General features: G+C 50.5%; 1 protein-coding gene across 1 annotated transcript; it reads right to left on the bottom strand.

Annotated features, from left to right (window-relative positions):
• Positions 1-398: 398 nt before the first annotated feature.
• Positions 399-21796, bottom strand: SORD (sorbitol dehydrogenase). The gene is made up of 9 exons (XM_076348635.1): positions 21693-21796; positions 18022-18055; positions 17182-17346; positions 14333-14492; positions 11773-11891; positions 11231-11296; positions 4405-4580; positions 3441-3562; positions 399-1732 (listed from the first exon to the last, which is right to left on the bottom strand). Exons 1-9 carry the CDS (start codon positions 21750-21752, stop codon positions 1567-1569), a joined length of 1068 nt encoding a protein of 355 aa, XP_076204750.1. The 5' UTR covers positions 21753-21796; the 3' UTR covers positions 399-1566.
• Positions 21797-24206: the final 2410 nt, after the last annotated feature.

The raw sequence follows: 24206 nt of genomic DNA, 5'->3' as shown, positions 1-24206 counted from the left end.
AATGCCACATCCGATTACAGAGCCAGGCTCCCGGGTAGGTTTGACCTGCTCCAGCTGACACATTAACAACGCAGTTTACTCTGAGCAGCACCTTGACTGCTTCTCCTTCTGGCTACAGGAAGTTCCCCCGAGTTACGTCTTAGCCCTGTAAAACACAGCACGGACTTGCAGGCTTCTACCTCTGCCAAGATCAACTTAGCCACCTCTGCCATAAATACAAGCTTTGATAAACAAGCAGTTGGGTCATTTAAGGTTTCGTGGTCCTGCCAGCATTGAGCTCGCCTGCAAGCCAGCGAGACCTAGCAGTGCAACAGCCCAGGGGTCGGCACAGTCCCCAGGGCCCAAAGTCAGAGACCCCTTCAAACCACCCACCCAACACTTTAATGGACACAGACACACCAGGTAGGTAGCATTTATTGAGGAAAGTTCAGTACCGGCCCAAGAAAGGGACTGATCTCCCAGTATTAAAATTAACATGACTAATCAAAGATTAGATTTTGTTACCTGCAACCTGCTACGTCACTAGTATCTCATTCATGGCTCACAAACTCAGCAGGAAGGCCTGATATCCCCAAAAAGTTACGATTCGTTTGCAGTGGTGAAACCTTTGAGTGATGCTGTCCCCTTACTTCTCACCTGCGCTTCCCTCCATGCTAGAAGTGAGATGTGCCCCCCAACTGCAGCCCCTCCTTGGGAGCCACATAAAGGCAGGGCTCTCTGCAGTCCCAGTCGGAGACAGGGCAGTTTACCTGCAAACACACTCCAGCCTGCTCTGCAGAGGTCCTTTCTGCCCCACGGGGAGCTGCTGGGGGGGGATTACACAGCAGATATGGTCCCAGCTGGCCTCCAGACTATCTTCTCCAAAAAAGCCCTGGGCTCTAGGCTTTGGGCCCGTGGTTTGCTATTTGCAAAGAGCATTGAGAGAATGACCTGAATGTGCAGACGCTTCCCACAGAGATGGGCTGGCCAGGCTTTGTTCCACAGGCTGTTACAGTCCCTGAGCACCCCTGAGGGAAGGTGCGACTGGAAGGCAGAGTATTCATGTAGGGCTATCCCGCGCCCAGGGATTGCCACGCGGCAAGAGCTGCGGCAAGCACAGCCCCAGGGCAGTGCTGGGGCGGGAAAGTGGAGTGCCAGCATCTCCATCCTTGCTTCGCCCAGGCGGTTGGTGACGCCCTCCCGCAGCGCATCCGCGTGGACAAACCCCACGGCCACGCGGGCGGCTCTGCCCGACACGTGCAGAGAGACCCAGGCTCTTCTGTGCGTGGGGTCTGACGGAGAAGAGCCAACCATGTGAACCATCGTCTCTAACCAAGCAGCAGCGTTTTGATTCAAACTATTCCCTATTGGTTCTCCATTTGTAGTTACCTGTTAATACTCTAATGGTGTATCCCTCGGTGCCATTCACCCTCATTATCATTTGATTTTCTAGCTCTATTACAAAGCAGCGCCTGCATAAGGTGACTGTGTAAACATGCAACAGCCATACATCAGCCTCCTGCGGCCTCATGCTTCGCATCTCAGGCAGGCGGTGTAACAGGGGAGAGGGCCGGGCACAGCGACATCTCAGGGGTTGTGGTCAGTGGGGTCACACTTCAGCATGACTTTTACCCCCTCGCCCCTCTTGGTGGTCTCGAACGCCTCAAGAGCCTTTTCCAGGGGGAAGCGGTGCGTAACCAAGGGCTTGACATTGATCCGCTTGGATGCGAGCAGAGCAATTGCCACGGGCCACCTGCAAGGGAAACGGAGAGCAGGAGATGAGAGCAGTCAACAGTTTGGAGCCCCAAGGAAAGAGCACGGAGGAGCCTGGTTTCATTACAGTAATTTCCTCAGCCCCGGCAACCAAGGGGAGTTTTGCCCACCAACAATCTTCTGGAGGGGGAACCTCATGCATCAGGCATGGGAGATGGGACGAGCCAACTGCTTTGGGCTGTTGAGCACCGAGAAGGCAGGCACTGCTATATACAGTTGGCGGTGCTTCACCCTCAAGAGGCTGAGTAAGTGAAAATCACAGGAAACAACTATACATCTGAAGCATCGAATGAAGAACAAAACTGCTGTGTGCTGCTCTCCTCTTGCTCTGCCTCCTTGCTTGCCGACTTACCACTGTGGAGTTCAAACTCACTGACTCGGTGCAGGGAGAAGAAAGGAAAAGCCTCAGCCAGCTTCCAACCTCTTCTTTGGCGGAGACTCATGCAATTTGGTTGCCTTGCCGCTCCATTTGAACGGGCCAAATTAGAGTGATGGGGGTACAAAGGGACGCAGCAACTAATCTAAATCCCAAACCGCCTACTTAAAGACATTTCTCATTTGAAGAAGGAGCTTGACTACATCTCATAAATCCTTCCTGGAAAACCACCTCTACAGACTAAGCACAGATTCCTGCTCCGCTAGGAAGAAACTACAGCTCTGAACACAGCAGAAACCAGGCTGCAAGTGTGCAATGCTGGGTCTCAAGCCCTGCCCACGGAGAACGAGACCAAACAGAGAACAGCTGAGCTCTTCCTGCCTTCAGGGTGAGGCCACCTTTCAGTGCACTAAAAGACCTGCCTGTCCACAAGCCGTGCGGCTCAGTTCTCCATAGAGAGCACACACGCCTTCAAACTGGCTTTAGATATATCTTTAGCTCTAGCAAAATGATGAAAACTAAACATGGCTCTTGCTCATCCAAGCATTCACTGATAGCCAAAAAGACTGACATGATTTCCTTCCATGACGAGCAAGGAGAGCAGAGCTGGGCACCACCAGCAAGGCTGGGTATTCACAGCTTGACGCAGGATGAGGCACTTGGGATTTTGACCCTTTGCCGAGAATTAAGATTCCCCATATCACCTGCCTCAAAATTAACAAGGTAACGGTTAGGAAGGTGGATGCCAGGAGGCAGCCAGCTTTTCACAAAGCAGTGGGGGGGTCAGTGCCAGGCCAAGCTGCTGCTTAGAGATCTCCCAGCACAAAGGGTTGAAGCAGCTAAAAGCTGTGTGTTCCTCTCTGCCATGCCATGAGCCAGCTCACTTGTGGACAAGCCAGCCTCCTCCAAAACACCCCCAGCACCTGGCCCTCCCTTTCTACAGGGCATGAGTTGAAGGCACAAATGTTTTTTGGGGTTTTTTTTTTTTTTTCATTTTGGCCTGCTTGCTTACAGCAGAGTAAGGGTTTGTTAGGTCTCTTCCTTTCTTTGCACCAAATGCTGCGTGAAATAGGACAGTGGGACAACCCAGCTGGGCTGCTGTGTTGTGGTCAAGTTTGCAGCGCAGGGCTCTTCCAGGAACCAAGGCAAAAGATGCAAGACTCATCAGTCACACCGTCTGCACTGCAGACTGACATGAGGTTTAACCAACTGTAAGAAAAACCAGCCTTTTCCACATCCTCTCCTTGTGGAAAGCAAGAATTTCTTAAGGACAGACTTGGAGACACATCAGCCCACCCTGCATGAGACTCACGTGTTGCAGTAGCGGAATATCCCCCGGATATCCACCTCCCGCACGGCGGCATTCACGATGGGCACAGTGACCATCTCAGGCCCCAGTCCTACCAGCACCAAGGTCCCACCAGAACGAGTGGCCTGGAGAACAAACACACAAATATGTTGTATTTGCAAAAACCAGCCACCAGAGTCTACACAGAAGCCTGTAAAAAAATAAAGCCACACTTTGTGGCTGTAATAGACTGTCCAGGGCACAGCGGAGAAGCCAGGGGAGAGGCAGGATTCTGTCAGGAGCCCGTAAGCGTGAAACATGCAATAAGCAAGGCTTAAAAAGCAATCTTTCAAAAATCCCTGAAGGATTTTGGTATCTCAGTCTCATTCTGAAAAATGACTGGCACTTAGGAATATGAAAAGTACTTTTGGATTTCAGTGGGAGAGATTTAAAACTAAAAGCCTGATGCTCCACTGGAATTTCTCTTTTTGCAGCTTGTCCCATTTGTCTCCTATCCTTTCGTTGTGAAACTCTGCACTACCTTCTCCACATCCTCCCATTAGGCAGTTCATGACAGCAAACATCCCCTCCTTAACTGCTTTCTTCACCTGCTGGAATTAATTTTCTTAATTATTCTCCTTATTTGGACATAACTTCAACTTAATGGAAGATGCTGCCCTACTGGTACCAGCTGCCTGACACTGCTGCGTAGCCATGCTCCGGTTTCGGGGTCTTACTATAGTCTCTTTGGTAAGTGGTAAAGCACCTGAGCATCAAATCACACAACTATCTCCACGCTGTCTGCAAAGACGTTAACTCTTTAATTGCCTCTCTTAGTTTGTTGTCTAACAAGCACCTTCTCTCCCCCACACCAAGCCCACTGAAATTAAACACTATGGGAGCGAAATAACTGTCATTCATTGCTGCATCCCAGAAAGGGGGAAGCCAATGCCCTCACTGTTCTACCCTGGGGACAAGTGGTACTCACATAAATGCCAGCCTGGATGCAGGCTTGCACTCCTGTACACTCCACGGTTATCTCGGGCATGCAGCCAAGCAGACTTTCCACTTTGGAGGCCACCTCCTGTGGGGTCTCGTTCGTTACCTGAATGGTGAAATCTGCCCCCACCTCCTTGGCTTTTTGCAGGCGAGAGGCAGATAAATCTGGGGAAAGACAAAACAAGTCAAGAACCAGAGCATTAAATGAAGCAGAAGGGGAACAAGAACCTAAGCCTGCAATCTGCTTCCTACCCCCAACTGGTGTCCCAACAGAGCCACCTTCTTTGGTGACCAGCTGTCAACTATCTCAGGAGAGAAGAGAGTATTTGTTACATAGCAGGAGAAGATGGAAAGCTCCAGCCCACTAGTAACTTCTCAAGAATTTATGTAGACCACCTAGACCAAAGCCTTCCCACCCTTGATGTAAGTAGGCCACCATCAAGGAGCCCTGATGGAAGCACACTCGTCTGGGGTCTGAACATGCGTTCACAGGGCAGCACACAACGAGGAGAGGAAAGGGTCTATGTTCCCTCCCTCAAATTCACACAGCCTTCAGCGAGGAGGCAGGAGGAAGACCTGCTCACTTTTCCGGGTCAGCAGAGAAGGACAAGGAATTGGGACAACTTAAAGATTCAGGAGATGCCAAAGGCTTGAGGGTGTGCTTCAAAAAGGTTAAAGTATAAACTCACAGACCATGCAAAGCAATGTCCAAATGATGGAACAGCTGTCACTGCTAGATACGAGGGGTGTCTTCTATGAGAACATCAGTTCACAGATCTCCCAATTTCTCTTTGGTACTGCAGAAACATCCAGAATGTGCCAAAACAAACTAGAACGCCAAGCTTAACTCCAAAGGGCATCAATGCAGGAACTGCAGCAGGAACAGCCGTGGCCAAGCACTGGCGTGCTGCTGTGCCTGCCCTGGGCTACTGCATGTTGCCGTCCCGACATTCACCGCAGAGCAGAGGAGCCTCAGTGTAGGCAAAGGCAAAAGGCACCAGGAGGGCAGGACAGGCAGGGCAGCACTGACCTACACTTGCCCTGTTTGAGCAGTGCTGTTGTGCCTTACCAAAGCTGCCACTGTCTAACCCTGCCCAGTGCCTCTCTGGCCATGATTCTTTCAAGAAGCAGCTTCGCTGTTTCACACGGGACCTTAACCCACTAGTGAAAAAGGACTGTAAAAAACTACGTTATACACACACTCTGCAAGTTAACCTAGGGAGGAGCCTACAATGAGGCAAAAAACCACCACTCACTTTTGCATTTTCCTTCCCTGGCTCTCAAGAATATTTGCTATTGCTCACACCCTCAAGGATATCCCTCAAAGGGCACTAGGCAGAGGCAAGGTTGCTCTGACCTTGCACCCTGATGGCTCAGAAATCACCTGCTATGGACAGCACAGCACCGAGAAGCCTTTCTGACAGGCGATGTCGGGCTCAGAGGATCGTTAACGTGGCCATTTCACTTCTAACAGTACTGGATGAGAGCAGATCACGGGCTCTCTGAGGGCTTCCTCAATGAACCATCGGCAGATGCTTTCAGCCGAGCGAACTGCAGAATGCATTAGCTGGCAACATCAGGTGCGTCCCTGCTGTTACAGACCTCTCCCATCCTTTTACCCTCCTTGTAACAACACTGGAGGCTGCTGAGCATCTCTCAAGGCAGTTTCCACCACAGATGAATCAGCAGGCAAGCCCATAAGAAAAAGGGAGTGGATCTGTAATATGGTGGACCTTGGATACCTCATTAACAAAGAGCAACAAAGCTGGTGGATAAATGTCTGTGAGGGCATGGCTGTACTCCGATACCTCTTGACAGCGCTATAAATATCTTTTGAAGATCCATAAAACGGTTTGTACCATGGAGTGAGCTGCCCTGGCAGGCAGCCACACTGTTTGTCTCTTCTCTTCCACGTCCCCTGGAAGTAAGCCACCCACCCCTCCCCAGGCACCACTGGTGGACCAGAACACCTCTGGAGACGAGGAGGTGGACAGCAGAAAAGAAAAGTGGCATTTCCCAGGCAGAAACAGCCTCTTCGCCTTGCACTGAAGCAGTGGTCTACAGGGGCCTGTGTGTTGGCACTGGAAAAGACATCCGGATCGAAGGAGGATGTAACAGGCAAGATTTCCTAGACCTAAGGTTGAGGGGTGGGCAATGTCTCCTGCCAGAGGTCCTAGGCTTGTAGACTCAGAAAATCATGCCTTTGCCAGGGGCACACTCCTCTCCAGGACACACAGCATACTCACCACAAAGAAGAAAATACTGCTCTCACCAGGACGCAGTCTTCAGAGAAGTCAAAGATGGGGGTAGGGGGGAAATATTAAGGGAAAAGAGAAGGAGGATGAGGCCACCGCTCTGACATGAGCCGCTCTGACTCAGCCCCAGCGCTGGGAGGAAGCCAGGCCAGATTATCTGCCCTGCCCATCACGCAGCAAATGTGATGTTACTTACTGCCAGGGCAGGCGATGGACATGCCCCCACCAGCAGCAGGAGGGCTTGAGGTGGCGGGTGCGGGCACACCCACCGAGATGAGCACACAGGAGATCTGTGGAGGGAGTTTCAAGAAGCGAGAACAAAGACTAATAAAATGCAGACGAAGGAGGAAAAGCCAAGGCTGAAAAGTAAGGGCAGCATCACCCTGGAAGCCTCGATTGTGGGCTCTCGTTCCTGTGGCTGCAGGAGGCATGAGTCACATCTGTCCCTCCCAAGCTCTGAGCGTTGGGCCTCGGGCCACGTGTATGGTCATGCTTGACCCTCTGCTAGCACACCTGCACTTGGAGACCTCCCAAGCAGCAAGAGTTGCTATTTTTGAGGCACCTGAAGAGCTAAGAAGCACTTCTGCCTGGCATGGCTGGTGTCTCCCAAATCTCAGTGTACAGCAAGGAGGCCACGGGGGCTCAACAGTGCTCCCAGCAATGGACCGAACTCCCCATGAAGTGCCCTGCTCAAAACACCAGTGTGCAGCAGATACAGCTGGATTCAGCTGGTTGTAGTATCTGCCCACTCACTAATATATTTTATACTGTCTCTTTGGCAGAAATACATCCAGAGGCAGTGTCATGGAGCCACAGGAGAGACAGGAGCCACAGGAGAGACAGGCTGTCCTGCCAGCCAATGCATTTCAAAGTGGCCACAAAAGTTGCTCTCAGGCAGCAAAAACCCACATCTCTCCTATAGTTGGCCTCTGGTTTGCTGACCTGCTCGGGAAGGAAGTCCTCGCGTTGGAGAGGCATACAGGCAGGACACAGCAGCAATACCGTCAGACCCGTCAGGCACACCTGGCCTAAGTGAATCACCGCTAAGCACTTACTGAAGCTGACAGATCTGCAGGTTAGCAAATGAGAAGGTTACCATATTGTTTAGAGCTCCAGACACTTGTGAGTCTTGAGAAGGACCAAGTCATTCAGATTTTAATCCTTACTGTGGCTGAAGCCCACACAACTCTTGGGAAACTGGCCAATTATACAATTAAAGGCTTGCATCTTGCCTCTAGTCAGAAATTTGTTTTCACTTCTCTGCTGCTGGAGTTAATTAAAGTTTTGGCTGCCAGACTAAGAGTAGCCCATTCTTGTATCTCTGCTCCCACGGAAGTTATCGAATTACATTTAAGCTTCTCGTGATGGTTTATGAGCCAACTTAATAGGCAAATATTCTTGAAGCTCTGACACTTCCTATGTTGATCTTCTTTCAAAAAGGAGTTGAACTCTGTCCAGTTATTCATCTTCCCTGACCTTGACTTCCAGGGTTTCTGGAGGCACCAGCACCCAGGACTTCAGATTTAGACAGCACAAGGGGAAGTTTCCCTCAAGTAGGAATTACTAAGTGTACCTTTAGTGACAGACAGAGTAAGGCAAGACAGCCCAACGTGGCCATATGGATACCCAAACTGTCACTTCACTTGCTGGGGAATAAGGTTGCTCTTTTACATGCCTCTAAGGAGAAAAGGAGCTTTTCAGAGCAACAGCAATGTCCGCAGCAAGGCAGAAGGACAGGAGAAGGTTGCCCATAAACATGAATCACACCCACTCAGGAGCGGAGAAAGCCATAGACCTTAGGGAAGATTAGATGAGGACCCATGAAACAAACTCCCTGCTTTCCTGGAGATGGCTGAACACCTGGGAAGCAGTGAATGAATTCCTTGGTTTGCTTTGCTTGTGTGCGCGGCTTTTCCTTTACCTATTAAACTGTCTTTATCTCAACCCACAAGTTTTCTCACTTTTACCCTTCTGATTCTCTCCCCCTTCCCACCGGGGCAGGAGTGAGTGAGCGGCCGTGTGGGGCTTAGTTGCCAGCTGGGGTTAAACCACAACACAAACACAAACATTTAAAGCCTTAAGCGTTGCACAGACAAAGCTTTCACAAACACATCATAAAACCTCTAGGCAATGAATTCAAAGAATCTGGTAGCAAAGTACAAGAGGGCCTTTGTGGACAGACAGTCACCTCACAGGTGTTGGCTCCTAAAGCTGACGCAAAAAGCAGTTCCTTGAGAAGGGCAGCAAAATCCCCTGTGGCAACAAGCCAAACTAAACCCATCCCTCAGCTCATGTCATGTACAAATATTTGACTAGGGACAGCACCTCCATGGGTGTCTCTGAGCATCTCAGCCAAACACCTCTCAGGTGGGAGATGTCTACAAGTCAGGAACATTACCTAGGCCAAGGTGTAAAGATAAGAAGGGGTTAATTCCATGTAGCTGAGCTTGCTAACCCTACAAACCAGGTATCAAGAACTTCCTATAGCCACCTGGAGCCCTATGGCACATGCTATACAGACCTGCTTGCCAAAGGTCCCCAAGAGCAGTCCACCGGCAGAGGCAACAGCAGCTCCCAGTGTTACAGGGAATACATCCAGGCAGGACCAGGGATGGGGCGGCAGGCTGAACCAGCTGCCTCAGCCCCACCAACCCCTGCCAGCTCACCAAGCCCTTCCCCACCCAAGGACCGGGTCACCTACCAGCCCCTGCACCAGCTCAGCTCGGCAGCAAGGTTCCTCATACGTGATTCAAGAGGCAGAGTTGCTTTTCCAGCTATAGCAACCATCATCCTCAAATGACAACGCTTCACAAAATCTAAGGCCTGGACTGATCAGGTCCACCAAGCACACACCTGCAGGGTGGGGCCAGCAGAGCAAAAAGTGCCCTGGGCTCGGCAGCAAGAGGATTTAGGAAGGAGGAGGCAATAATCTGCCTTAGGTTTTGACATGAGCTGCTACTGAAGAACGCTTCTGCAAAGGCAAGAGGGTGAGACCTGAATTTTGTCTCTCAACCCAAAGATGGAAACACAGTAATAGAGAGGTCAAAAATACACCTGGCCTGAAGTGTGGGAGGTGGAGTAACAGCCTTCTGAAGGGTTCACGTTGGGTCTTTGGCACAAAAAAGCTGCAGCAACCTGCGCTCATCTAGTCGTACCTGTAACCGCTCCTCCCAGCCACCACTGCTCCGAAGGATCAAAGAGTAGTGGAAACACCACTTCCAGGCCCTGTCCAAACCCCAGGTGGAAACTGCAACCAGAGAACCTCCTGAGGTTACTCTAGCTCTCAGTTCTTCTGGGCAAGCTACACCGAGAAGAGCCTGACCTTTGAGGAGAGGTGGAGGGAGCTGGGCTGGGTTAGCAGGGCAAAGAGAAGGCGGGATCGAACGGCTGTCTGGAACAATCAGAAGGGCAGCTGCAAAGACGATGGAGACCCATTTCAGTTGTTGCAGACAATACAAGGGGAAATACCCACAAATAAGAGTTTGTGAGTGGACCCCAAAAAAAGCTTCTTCATTAGGAGGTGGTGCAATGCTGGAGGAGGTACCCAGAAAGGTGTGATTTCCACCCTCAGCGGTTTTCCAGGTGCAGCTAGACAAAAACATGGCCGCAAGCAGCAGTGGACTAGAAACCTCCAGGACACAGTTATGCAAGGAAGGCCCATTTCTGAAATGCAGGGACCCTGAAAAGGTCATTTCAGTCACTGCGGATAATCAGTGGAAAATGAACCCCCCAGCAGGACAGCAGAAAGAAGGGCAGCAAAAGACAACTAGAGAGGGACGATGTGGCTGGACACAGAAAGGACTGTGAAAACATGTGTCCAGGTCATCACCTAGCACTACAACAGGAAGGAAAAAAAACCTGCTCAGAGCAAACCTCCAAGAATAGCTTCAAACAGGATATAAAATATGCTGTGTTGCCTGGTCTGTATGCCTAGGTGAAGATTAGAAGCAGATATAATCAAGGTCTATAAGCACTACAGGGAAGATGAAACCTGATCCTTGAGGCTTGATCTATGAGCCAAAAGCAAAACACAAAGCTGAGGTCAGAAGAGCTCAAAATGGAAAAAAAAAAAAGAAAAGTCGATGATCAGAGGCACCAGGAGCTAGCGGAGCTTCTGTAACTCGGAGCTTCGTCATACAGACGCATTGCGTCTTCCCAAAAGACCTGCTCAAAGTCTGAAAAAGGTCTCTAGGCTTGATCCGAGGACCACTCATTAGCCTCTGGTCTATTCTCCTTGAAGCACTGTAGCTACTCCACCTACACAACTTGCCTGTGCTAGGAAGCGGAAGTTACTACCCTGGTCCGCTGACCTAGCAGAGAAGCACCAGTTGCAGCCTGCACCTTCTTACAGATCCCAATCAGTGCAAAGATCAGTCTTGTCCTGGGGAATGAGGCGTTTATTAGGAATCCCTCCAGACAAGCACGCTACTACTCCATTCATGAACAGACTTTCCATTGTGCTTGGGCTGCCTTCCCCAGCAGTTACCTTGAAGGAATAACGTGGAACTAGTCAAAATGTTGTGGGAAACAGGCACACTTTTAAGGGTTAAAAGGACTTACCTGTAATTACCACAGCCGCTGCACCCATCATCTTAGCAACAAGCACATTAACAAGGCCAATTGGTCCTGGGTACCAAGGGGAGAAAGAGAACATGTACAACTGCCAGACAGCATCAGCCACAGGCTCTGAACAGGCCCAGAGCTCAGCATGTTCCTAGACTAAAGGAGGCTCCAACTATGTTTCCAGGTGGGCAGCTCTGGGATCACAGCATCACCACGATCCCAGGGCAGCGAGACCAGCTGCTGAGAGACCAGCTACTGCTACACAAGGGACTCCGCAAGGAAAACACCACCCGCTCCTCTGCTCCCTCGAGCTGGTAGGCTCAGCACGCCCAGACACTGCACTTCGCGTTTGAGCTGCTCAAAATGCAGCACTGTAGTGCAGCATGGGCAAGGACAGCCCCAAGGTCCCCCTTGGCATCCCTGTAACTATGCCATGACCCACGCTTACAGCAGACCCTAGAAGCACAGCTTGCACCCTGCCCATCCCCCTCCATGCCGCGGCAGGCAGAGAACCCAAGGACTGAACATGTTCACCATACCAGAGCCGGACACAAAGACTTTGCTTCCCAGAGTAACTCCCGCCCTTTTGCAGGCATGGATTCCCACCGAAAGGGGCTCGATAAGGGCTCCTTCTTCAAAGGTGACATTATCTGGAAGCCTGCAAGAACCAGACACAAGCAACAGTCACCAAATTGGTTTATGAGGGTGATGAGGAAAGCCATGACACTCGAAGACCAAACATGGGTCTAAATCACTGTGGCAAAATACACTCTCACCCTTGGTCTGAGAGATGCAGGGCTGGAAGACGTTTCAAGAGGTTATATCGCCTCCTTCCCTCCTCTGAAGCAGCATCAAGTACACCTAAACCATTTACCAGTGAGGTTTGCCTAAGCACCAAACACAGGGATCCACAAACTTCCCCACACCATCTCTCCAGTACTTGGTGAGTCAACCCCAAAACTCCTTTGCCGCTCATTCCCTTTGGAATAAACCCCACAGTTGCGTATGCGCCATCTCGAAGGCTGCCCTGAGGCTGGGACCCATCAGTGAGCTCCTAGACCCCTCATCTGGGTTGAATCATTCAGCTCCATGCTTTTAGAAAACGTCTTGCTGCCAATGGTGATGCCACATAAAGCAAAAGCAGCCAGATCCAGGTCTCCCCATCATGCCCTGGATGTCCTCCCCTGATGCACCAAGCGATTCAACCAGTGGACTGGTCCCAGCAGGCACCCTCCTAGCAGCCAGGGAAAATGTGTACAAAGGGTATCAAACACCTTTTGGACAGAAACAGCACCGTAAAGCAGCTAGCGTAAGGGATGGAAAAAAGCAGAGGGGGGCAAAACCCTTCTGAACTGCTGACAGAAATAAATCTCAGCCCCACAATGCAGCCCTCCAGAAAGCCACCAGCGTGGGCTCTCACACAGCGGGTGCCGGGAGCTGCGTCTGCGAGGAAAGTCTTTCTGACAACCCTGGGAAGCTTGAGGTCAGATCTCAGCCAGGCCAGCACGACGACAAAGTGACAGAAATGACAGATGTGGGAAGGCAGCTGTAAGATGTCTATATGTCCCTTATCTCCAGGAGGCACTGAAGGGCTGACTCCAACAGTTCGGTTGCCTGAGAGTTCAGCATCACATTTGCTCCTACTGCATCTGGGTACTGCCCCGTCAACAGGGAGGGCAGCTTTGCGGCACGATCCCACCTCCATCAAATTACTCGGAGTACCCAACACAGAGTCTGCCCGCCTGCAGAAGGACAGACAACACCTGCCCAATTACGCGAGAACCCACTGAGCTCAGCCATCGTCTTTTCTTAGCAAATCTGTGCTGGCAGAGTGACTTCATACCAGGGAATCTGCTCTGCATCAGACAGCCATGGCATTGCTGATTTGAACCCGGGAGCACCAGATCCAGCCTTTGCATTTCACAGCTTAAGAAAAAAAAAATTTCGCCAAAGTAATATTTACTCAAATTGGAGAAAAAAGCAGATCTCTCCCTGGAGGAAGACAACTACAAACCAGTTGCTTCATCCCAAGCAAAAACTTGTGATGTTGTCAGAAAACGTTATTTTAACACCACACAGGAAATCAGTGACAGCGGCTCTGGACAGTGAGTAGTCCCATCCAGACCAGCATCTCATCCTGACAGCAGCTGCTTGGGATCGGCTTTGAAAGGAGCTTCCTGCCTGAGGACTCTCACGAGAAGAGCATTCAAGTGGCTCCTCCTGACCGATTTGATCCTGAGCGCTTCCTCTGCAGACACCAAAGGTCAATCCTGAGGACGTTCCTGCTCATGGAAGTACCAGCTCCACACAGACTGAGAAAGAACAATCTCCACAGGTAGACCAGTCTCAGGGGGCCGCTACCTTAGACTATTTTTAACTCCTTGTGTAAATGCACTTATGTGGGTATAACGTTGCAGAGGTTTATTTGGGTTTCTAGCGTATTTGCCAGAGTACTTAAGCACAGACTTGCTTTTAAGCAAATGTGTCAGTCCTGCCACAACTGAGAACATACCCAAGTTTGCTGAACTGGATATGAAAACAGATGTGTAATGCTGGCAGCTTAGTGGGGCCACTCAGCACCACACAAAAAAGCAGCTTAGCAGGGACACAGCTTTCTGTTCCTGTTCTGCTCTAAGTAGGATGACTTTGTTTCAAATGACAGAGCGAGGTGTCAGCAGTCAATGTGGTGCTTCCTGAAAAGCAGCAGTAAAGCTCCAAGAATCAGACAAAGACCTTCAGGCACCGTCCTAAGAAGGCAAGGATATAAAAAGACAGCAGAAAAGAAACCAAGAGCAGGGAGCAAATGGGAAAAGGAAAATAATTAAAGGGTAAAGCAGTAGTGACATCCCAGGAAACATGCAAGAGATGTTTATGTCTGGCACCAGAAGGTATAAACTACACCTGCCTGACAAACCCTTTGTAAAGTGGCTGCCATCCAAGCCTTATACATGTTATTTATGGATCAGAAAGCAACAAAACCTGTTGTGTTCAAGTATCTTTACTTGCTCACTGCAATACTCAAAAGGGCCAAGAGGCAATTGCTTCAGCTAATCCCCCCCAGCGAGTATATATTTCTCTGCAGAGGGAGCACCGACTAACTTGTAGCAGTAGCTGGCACTGTGCTTGTAGTAGCGGCACAAGTTCCCATCATCAGGAGGCGTCGCGCAGAAGAAGATGGTTGGAGACAGGTTATAGCGGCCAGTTTTGCAGAACTCATCCATTTCTCTTGGGACGCCGGGCTCAATGGCCACTCGATCACCTGCCGGGGTGAAAGCAGACTGAAAGCCCCATTTCGGGAAGAAGGTGGGCACATAGGTATGAGTAGCACCGAACAACCATGGAAGACAGCATCAAAACCTGGCACAAGGGTTCCATGCATGAGGGACATCTGCTAACTGAGAAAGATCACGCTGCACGTACCAGGCAAGTTCCTAACACTTCCTTCACGGCAGCTTCATCACCAAGATCTTCACAGTTACTCGAAAAGAGCCGGTGTTTCAGAGGCACAGACACAGAGCAGATGGAAGCTCAGTCACATACAAACCTCTCTCCAGCTGCCTTGCACTCAACCTTAGCAGATGAAAAGGCAGCCCTCACCTCAGGCAATCGCACGGTGATCAGATTTTTTTCAGAATCTGTAGTAACTGGAAGAGGAAATAATTAGGACAAAGCAGGTGAGCTCTGCTGGCCACCACACTGCCAGCTGGAAAGGGCTGTTCCTTGGGAAGGGAGCTCATGGTGCAGAAGCACACCCAGGAGTGAGGCAGGACTTATCGGGGAACATAACCCAGACTGCTGGAAGGATATATGCTGCAGGACAAAGAGTAATTATGTAATTGCAATCACGAGGCAGGATGGACTAAAGCAAACAACTGTGTGACCACAGTACAACTTGCAAGTACACAAGGGATGCAAGACAGCCCTTTTTATTTGGCAGAGGAAGCCAGACTGTCCTGGTTTCGGCAGGGATAGAGTTAATTTCTTTTCTAGTAGCTGGTACAGTGTTTTGGATTTAGGATGAGAACAAAGTTGATAACCACCGATGTTTTAGTTGTTGCTAGGTAATGCTTACACTAGCCAAGGACTTTTCAGCTTCCCATGCCATACCGACTGAGCAGGCTGGAGGTGCACAAGAAGCTGGGAGGGGGCACAGCCAGGACAGCTGACCCAAACTGGCCAAAGGGACATTCCATACCATGTGACGTCATGCTCAGTACATAAACTGGGGGAAAGCTGGCCGGGGGGGCCGCTGCTCGGGGACTGGCCGGGCATCAGTCGGCGGGTGGTGAGCAATTGTACTGTGCATCGCTTGCTTTGTGTATTATTATTATTATTATTATCATATTATTATTATAATTTTATTTCAATTATTAAACTGTTTTTATCTCAACCCACGAGTTTTTCTAACTTGTGCTCTTCCAATTCTCTCCCCCACCCCACCGGGTGGGGGGGAGTGAGCGAGCGGCTGCGTGGTGCTTAGTTGCCGACTGAAATTAAACCACGACACAGACAAAGCCAAATCTCTCAGCAAAGCACTCCACCAACAGGCTTTCAGTCAGACACAGTGACAAGCAGGAGGATGGATCAAAGTAAAGAGCCATCTAGCCCACTACACCACCTAGCTATTGCCAACGGGGGATGTCGGGGGGTGAGAGGAGCCGAACAAGCACGTACTGAATGTTCTCCCAGCCTCCCATTATATTCAGCTGTGGGGCCTCCAAGCTGCACGTGGTTTCTTTGTATTTAGTAACCCTCAACAATTTCTCCTCCACCTTCCACCATGTAAACTTTTAGCATCCACGTCATCCTTTGCCAAGGAGACCTGCAGGTCTGCTACATCTTAGGTGAATGCTGCACCTGGCTCCCACTGTCCCCTGCTCTTGTACGGGAGGAACCAGAGAACAGGCAACCTTTATGTGCCCTCTCCCTGCCCTCCGTGAGCCCTCAGACCTGTGTCACGTGTCCTTGAGTTGTGTCTCCAGCTCCTAGCTCAAGCTCCTAACTTAGTCATTCGTCACAGAGACGCTGCTCCACATCTCGTCATCTCCTTCTCCTCCTTTGAAACTTTTTAACTTCTTTTATATCCCTCTGGAAAGGAGGAGACCAGAACTGCATGCAGAGCTCCAGATGTGCAATGACGTCCTCTGATTGAGTCTCTGTCCCTTTTTTAACACTGATTTGCATTTTTCACCATTACTGAGCCAACATTCCCATGCACTGCGTCAGAGCCAAAGATCTCACTCTTCAGCAGTGATGGTCAGCCCATCATTTTAGATATGAAGCTGGTTTTGTTTCTTCTGTCGTGGACACCACTTTATGTTTATCTGCATTGAATTTCACCTGCATCTTATTGCCCAGGCACCCTTAAGGTCTCTCTGTAACTCTTGCTAGCTCTCCCGTGTCCTCTCCACCCTGCCTAAGTTGCTATCATCATCAAACTTTGCAAAATTCACTGCTCAGCCCATTTTCTAGGACGTTCATAAGCACAGCAAACTGTAGAGGTCACACCACGGGGCCTGGTACAGTTGCTCCAGTGACCTCTCTCCATTGCAGGAGGCCATTTGCTCCTCCAAGAACACACACAGCGAAGAAACATTAACAGCAGGTTTTGGCAAGAGCAACGCATATGGTTTCTGAAGCTTTATCTAGCTTCTTCGGAAGGCACCTTGTACCAGCATACACTCTGCTCTGCACTAAAATAAAGTCAGACCAGCTCAAGATATCTCAGGATAAAGTGCACCTAAGAAATACCATAAACTACACTGACCAAGCTGGGTGATTAATAGCAGCACAGTGACACTCTTTGAAGGAGAAGGTCACACTGTGCAATTCACAGCTCAGAAAATCAGATAAATTTACCTAACAAAAAAGCACAGCCTGTTACCAACACATTCTCAGGAACTGGTTAGCAGGAAAACAAATAAAAAGACAGTTTTGATGCCAGTTACCTGGTTTCAGATGAGTCACTCCTGATCCCACTTTGATGACGGTCCCGGAAGCTTCGTGCCCCAAAACCATAGGGTCCTTCACGACAAAATCCCCGATTCGACCGTGCTGCCAGTAGTGAACGTCAGACCCGCAGATCCCAACAGAATGCATCTGCAGGAGGGCCTCTGCCAGAAAAGAAAGAAAAACTTACCTTCCCGGGCACTGGGAGAGCGACACGTGTGCTGTCACTGTGCCCCACAACAAAGGCCAAGCCGTCACTGAAACATCCAAATTTACTAGCATTAAATAAATGTACCAGAACTGCACGTGCACGCATTAGGATGGATGGCATATTCATGAGACACCTGCTGAAATACAAAACTATACAAGGATTACAAATCAGGAAAGCTTAAAATACGGTAAGACCCCTATCAACAAAAGCTAATACAATCTAAGAGGGGCGTGACTATTACTGGAGCAAGAATAAAAGAGCAAGTCCATTTAATTTTTCCTTCTCCCTAAGCTACGATTTCAGCCCTGGAGAGTTAGTGAATCAAATTTCTACCAGCCCATACGCCTAGCCTATTAATATTTAGTCCTGCAATAAGATCATCTGACATGTCCCAAGAGCTGTTTAATGTGAAACACATGAACTGATGAAACAGGAAGCAAAAAAAGCCAGATAAAGGGGTGTATCTGTGACTGCTCCAGCTCTTCTTTTTAAGTGGAAATGCAGCATTATCTGTTTCAGCCACACATTCTTTTTTGGATTACTTTATACTTTCTCAGAAATATTTTAGAATGAGAAAAGAAAGAGGTTAGTAAAGAAAGCAGACAGAAGCAGTCATCTCTAGACCTACCATTGGGACCTGGTTCCGGGATTGGGCGGTTTTCCTATGGACAAAAAGAAAAGAAAAAAACATTCAGCTGCTTGTGCATAGCCATGGGAATAGCTCGTGGAGAGTCAGTCCAGCTTAGCTCAGGTAAATCCATAAGCAGGTAAGGTTTTTGGTTCCATCTGCTCACTATGACATTGCTGCGCAGTGAGGAGGGATATAAATGTGCAATCCATGCTTCCTCCCTAAGCTCACCTCATTTTGCTTGCACAGTGGAGTAACGTGGGCATCTGTTGCGAGTGAGCACACGGCCAGCTTGTAAATCCACTCTTCAAGTTATTTTGCAGCAATTTCCCCTTCCCCACCCAGACAAGAGCCACATACTAAACTTTCCTGCCCTGGAACAGCCTCAAGTTTCAGCTGAATCCTTTATCCCACTGGCTGACAAAAAAATTGCCTTCTGTAACCAGGAAGATTCTGAACCACCTATTTCTGTAAAGCGTTACTATTGCAGCGTTTATATTATTATTATAAATAATAGGAAATATTTTTACTACATAATAACTCAATGTATAAATCAATTGTGAACATTTATGTAAATCACATTTAAAGTCACATCTTCTTGCAATTGGCATGACACCTCTTTATGGGATGAATGATAAAGCCAGAATTATAAAAGTAGTCACTTCCACCGAAAAGGTCTGCAGGCCTTTTGCCTTCACTGAACTCCCTCAGCTGCCTCAAAAGACAAAGGAATAATTTTGTTGGGTTTTACAACATCAAGACAGTAGCGCCCACCTCTAGGATCATGTCTCTAAGAAAAGCCCCACCAAAGTAGTGCTAACAATGAACTCTTCATAATCCATCTGCTGCTCAAATTTTCATGCATTTTAAACCCCTATATCCACAGCCCAAAATTGGGCACAAAACCTTTGAGCAGACCTCCTATTCACATAGTTCCTCTTCAAAAATTTGGTGCATATACCTTAGTGAGCCCGCGGTCGGTTACTTCTCCTTGCAAGAGCATCTTCGGTTAGCAAGAAAATTGATCTCTGGATTTGAGAGATGAGCAATCGCTCATCTAATAAGTCCTCCATGTATTAGCTTCACCAGCTAATACATCTTCCATGTATTAGCTTCACCAGTTAGAAGCTGCTACACAACGACGAACGTGAGATTTTCTGCTGCCCTACTGCAGAGAAAGCGGGGTATCCCTTCCTGCTTTTGAGGAGCACTGTTTTGCGTTTTAACTAATTAAATACATTCTCAATCCCAGCATATTCCTCAACTCGTACTATATAACACTTCACCAATCTACACATCACAAAAAGAGAAATTCTGGAAACACATTCTCAAAGCGCCGCTCTGTTAAAACACCTGCTGAATAATCAGTGCTGTAAGTGGGCAGGATGGCCCAAATTCTGTTGACTGGAGTGCAGATCAAAGTACAACTCAACCTACTGAAATTTTCAATGTTCAGAACTGTATCTGCATTTTTTTCTATGTGGGGGCGCTTGTTTTGTCCCACTAAGGACGCAGCCCAGAGCATTATTTTTAAAAGAAGTTGATCTAGATGTAACCTGTTATATAGAAAATGTCCAATAAGCATGCAGTCTGGTAACACATCAGAGGTACAGACCACCTCAGCTACCTCAAAGGGACTGAACAGAACAGTCCATAGTGAGAGATAAAGCAAGCCAACTTCTAGCTGAAAATGTGTATGTGGCATTCCTCAGCCCAGAAAAAAACACTTTTTTTTTCAATAACAGCTGTGCCAAAAAACAGACATCTTGGTGGAAAGTTAATCCTCCAGCTTGATTTGTAGAAAACAGGGAGTGACCAAACTGGCAGACCCCGAAGTATTTCAGGACGCGTGTTCTGCTCACTGTCCATTGTTCACTGAGAAGTTCAGAGACAGCAACTGGTGTAACTGAGGATGCGAAGGAAATGCAGCGAATGTTTTCTGTGAAAGGAGACATATAAAGAGAGGATATGGCACATGCATAAAAAAACAATAAATCCTCAAGTGGCAGCAAATGTGAGCCTGTGGCAACCACCTAAGATCAAGAGAAGAGGCAACAAAAATGAAGCCAGCGCATTTTTGCATAACGCAGGTCAGCTACTGAAGTCACGGTGACTCTCCCCACCAGGAAACACATCCACAAGAATCAAGAAGCGTGGGGGAATTACGGGGAAGATGATCTCACCTAACTGTAGGTATCAATAACGCAGACAAGTTCAGAGTTCACTGCCTAGACTCCTTACATGATCGGTGGGGCAACGCAATAAGTGCCATTCGCAGCGTGGCAAAGAAACTTTAGAGAAGCCCAGGAGGAACACAACCCGAGGGGCTGCCAGTAAGACCAGGGGAGCACTGACGACCACCTCCGATGTCTCCAGCAGTACAAATATCCCAAAGAAAACTCAGGTATCTGGGTGTAAGCCAGTTTAGAGACCAGCAACATAGATAGGATGGAGCCAGCATCCACCCTCACAAGTCTCATACACCTTTCTAAATCACAGGGGTTTGGAAATGTGTTCCTGAACTGAAGGGACCATCTCAATTCTCACTCACCGTGGCTATGCCTTTTATTTCTAGTAGAAGTCGGGCCGCACGTGCTTCTAATGAAATTGCAGTTACAGCAAAGGTGGCTGGGAACCACACAGGAATTACCCACAGGAACACCACTTAGCCTTTGGCACGTGTCACTTGAGCTGTGCAGGAATGGTAAAAAATGAACTGCTTCCCTGATAATCATCCCCCAAACGAGCTGCTGCAGGTATCCAAAGTCTAAGTGTTCATAAGAGCCCTCCTGCCAGAACTGTTTGTACAGAAAACTGCCTGTCAATGTTTGTCCATGTAAATCTTCCTTCCCCAATTCGGCACTCGGCAAACACAAACCTCCAGCAGCACCTCAATGATTCAGCACCCAGGAACATCCAAGCATTTGCAGTCAGAGAAGCAGGATCAGTCTGAAGCACCAACCGAAAATAAAGGCCCCCCTCGCCACGAGGGTAGTCCAGCACAAGCGCAGGTGTGACCCCTGAGGCTGCTCCCTTTGAACCCTCCTTCCTGCTTCTCACTTGGGCTCTCACCAGCCCGAAGAAGCAACACGTCACCCTCCATTTCTGCTTTCTGGAAACGCCTTGTTCACGGGACTGTCTACCAAACAGCACCCGCTCCCCGTCCCCCTGCTCCCCATCCCCTCCTTCCCACCACGCGACCCAAAGAGGGGCTCGGGTGACCCTTACCCACGGGGCAGCCCCGAGCTTTGGGCTCCCCGCTCGCCCCACGGGTCAGTCCCCCCGAGCATGGGGGCAGCCCTGCCCTTCCCTGCTCCCAGCCTGGGGCCAGTTCAGCTCACTGACCCGGCACCGGTCGGGAGGACCGGGGGGGGGGACGGACGGACGCCCCCCCCCACCCCCCCCGGCCTCGGTGCCGGGGGCTCAGCCCCAGCGGGCTCCCGGCCCCGTGGGCAGCTGCCTGCCGGCGCGGCGGGGCGGCCCGGCCCGGCCTGGCTCCGTCCCCACCCCAGCCCGGGCCGCGCTGCGGGGCCGCCCCCGCCGCCATCCGGCCCGGCCGCCCCGGGCCCGCAGCGCCGCCGAGCGCGGCCCCGCTCCCGGCCTCCTCCGCCCGGGCCCCGCCGAGCCGAGCCGCGGCCGTCCCTGGGCGGCCCGCTCCCCCCGGCCCGTACCAGGCGCAGGTCCCCGGCTCGGTGCACCACCACGGCCAGGTTCTGCCCGGGCGCCGCCATGGCTCGGCGCGGCTGGGCTCGGCGCGGCGCCGTGGTCCAAGGGCCGGCGGCGGGGCCTCCCGCGGTGGGGCCGCCCCTCTGCCCCCGGCCGCCCTCCGCGCCAGGCCCGGCGCCGCCCCCGCGGCACGGAGCGGGCAAGTCCGGCGCCAGACCCAGGCCCCAGACTTAGGCCGCAGGCCCAAGCCCCAGGCCCCGGCCCCGCTGGGCCTCCCCCGCAGGGCTCCCGGAGCCCGGCAGTCCACAGCGTCGGGCCCCCTCAGCCCCGCAGCCTCCCCCCGGCACTCGCAGGGCCTGTGGAGCAGCTTCAGCTGGGGTCCCGCTGGCTGCCCTCCCTGCACCCCCCACCCCGGCTGGACACGGCCTGGGCAGGGATGCAGCGGTCCCGGTGTTGCGGAGCGTAACTGGGTGCCACCAGGCCCTGCCGCCTCTCGCGTCGTGTCCGCCCGGGTGCGTGCGGCTTCTGCGCTAAATGGTGTGGCTTGGTTCATCCCGCTGCTGGCGTGAACCTGGCGTCAATGCGGCGCTGTGCGCTTTGGCTAAAATTCAACAAAATGCGGGCCCGTGGGCTTGCCTGGACCCAACCAGACGCAGCATTGTTGGAATGTGCATATCTCAGCTGGGAGAATGGCTTACTGGGAAAAAACTTGAGATGACGGGGATGCTGGGTTTCAGGGATAAGAGGTTTTCTGCCCAAGATCCTTGGCTAATGGAGTTGGCAAAGATCTCAAGAAGGTTATCCTCTCCAGTGCTCCCTAAGAGCAGTCTGAAGCTGAACGCTTTCCGAGCTTGACTTCCTTGAAAAAACAGCAAATGTACAGGATAATGTCATGCAAAGTTGCCAGAACCAGCTAAAAATAGCCTGCACTTCTAATATTATTGCTTCCTCCTGCTTGCATGAATGGGAGTATCTATGAGTTTGCTTTCCTTCTTGCAAAAATGTTCCACCTTCCAGGCAGACAAGGGCTGATACATTTCTTTTCTCCCTATCAGTGTCATTCCCTGTAATGCTTATCTGGGTTGGAGTCGGCATCAAATCAGTGGCCGGGAGACACCCCTGTGGTTACTCTGACGGCAGGGGAAGGAGCATGTGTACAAGGGAAGCTGTGACGAAACGCCTTACTCAGCGTTTACACAGCAATGCAATTCCTGCCGCATCCACTGCCTCAGTGGACGAAGCAGGAATAGTTACATTTCTGCAAATTACGGAAAGACGGGGAAGGGACGTCTCTTCCTGGGCACGCTCATTTTCTCAAGGCACCCATTCACGCCTCTCCTTTTTGAGACATATTTGCAGCTAGCCTCCAAACTTGACTCGCTGTGCAAATTGTCTGTGTTGTTCTGGCTGCATCCTAGCTTGGAAGTCGCTGTGAAATCCCACAGCTCTACCAGCAACGTGCAGCCCGGCCCTTTGGCTCCGTAAATCTGAAGAAACGCTGGAGGCACATACTTGGGGCTCAGCTGAGAACTTGGGGTTCTTGCTACAGTACAAGTCCTTTGGGTCACAGGAGTCATCTTCAGCTCCCACAACACTAAATCTCGCTCTTCTGGTGGACTCTCTTCCCCAATATTGCCGATTTTCAGATAAAACCCTGAATAAGTGGAGTTGCCCAGAATTAAGCGTGTCTGGGGATGCCCGGGAAGCTGGTCATTCCCGTGCGGCCCTATCCCTCCTTTTCTCAAGGGAAATTTCTCACAGGCTCAATGGTTGCCCCAGATCATTTCTCTCCATTTGATACTACCCCCGTTTCTTGGGGCACAGTTGCAGACTGCCGTTGCAAACGCAGTGCTGGCTCCTTGCATGCTGCAGCGCACACCGAGATTTCCTCTGTGTGCACCAAACAGAGCAGGCCGATGGCAGGTGTGTTGGGCAAGCCAAAAAAATGTGTGTTTCAATTGCCACGGGCTTTGTCTTGCTGCGAAAGTGGCTTCTGTGCTGCTTTGATCTGCTTTTGCGCACCAGGGGATGCTCTGAAGAACCCAGCCTCTGGCTGCTGCTGTGCCCAGGGTGTCACTGCCTTGACGGGGCGGGGTGGCAGATTTAAAGTGCTTTGGTTCTGTTGTCTTCTCTCCCAGGAGAAACTGATGGTGCCAGCTCTTCTTCTCAAGGCACAGTGATGCCCTCGGCCAACACGGCCCTGTGGCCAGACAGCCTCTGCTCCTGCCCTGCAGGAAGATGGGGAGGAAGGTGGTTCCTTGCCAGCGTTTGGGCGCACAAGTGGCTTTTTGTTGGGGCAGGAGAACTGGTTCTTTCAGCTCTTCTGCTCCTCCCTACCATGGCTGTCAGCGCTGCGTCTTCAGTTTCTTCCCCTTCTCTTCCCGCTTTCCTTCTGGATCAGATCCACTTCACATCCATCTGTGTTTTCTCTGCCAGTATTTGCTGCCTGGCAGCTAGCTCCAGTGTGCAGACTGGGTCTGTGTCCTGGTTTTGGCTGGATAGAGTTAATTTTCTTCCCA

The sequence above is a fragment of the Aptenodytes patagonicus genome, chromosome 10 (genome assembly GCF_965638725.1).
Source record: "Aptenodytes patagonicus chromosome 10, bAptPat1.pri.cur, whole genome shotgun sequence".
Classification (NCBI taxonomy): Eukaryota; Metazoa; Chordata; class Aves; order Sphenisciformes; family Spheniscidae; genus Aptenodytes; species Aptenodytes patagonicus.
Note: the sequence above shows the minus strand (reverse complement) of the source record. Positions and strands in the feature narration are given on the sequence as shown.

Coding starts and splice junctions, on each gene's coding strand:
- SORD (XM_076348635.1), bottom strand. CDS start 21,752: ATGGCGGCGCCCGGGCAGAACCTGGCCGTGGTGGTGCACCGAGCCGGG. Junction 14,493..17,181: donor AGTGACTCATCTGAAACCAG/GTAACTGGCATC, acceptor TCACCCCGGCAG/GTGATCGAGTGGCCATTGAG. Junction 3,563..4,404: donor GCATCCAGGCTGGCATTTAT/GTGAGTACCACT, acceptor TTTGTTCTCCAG/GCCACTCGTTCTGGTGGGAC.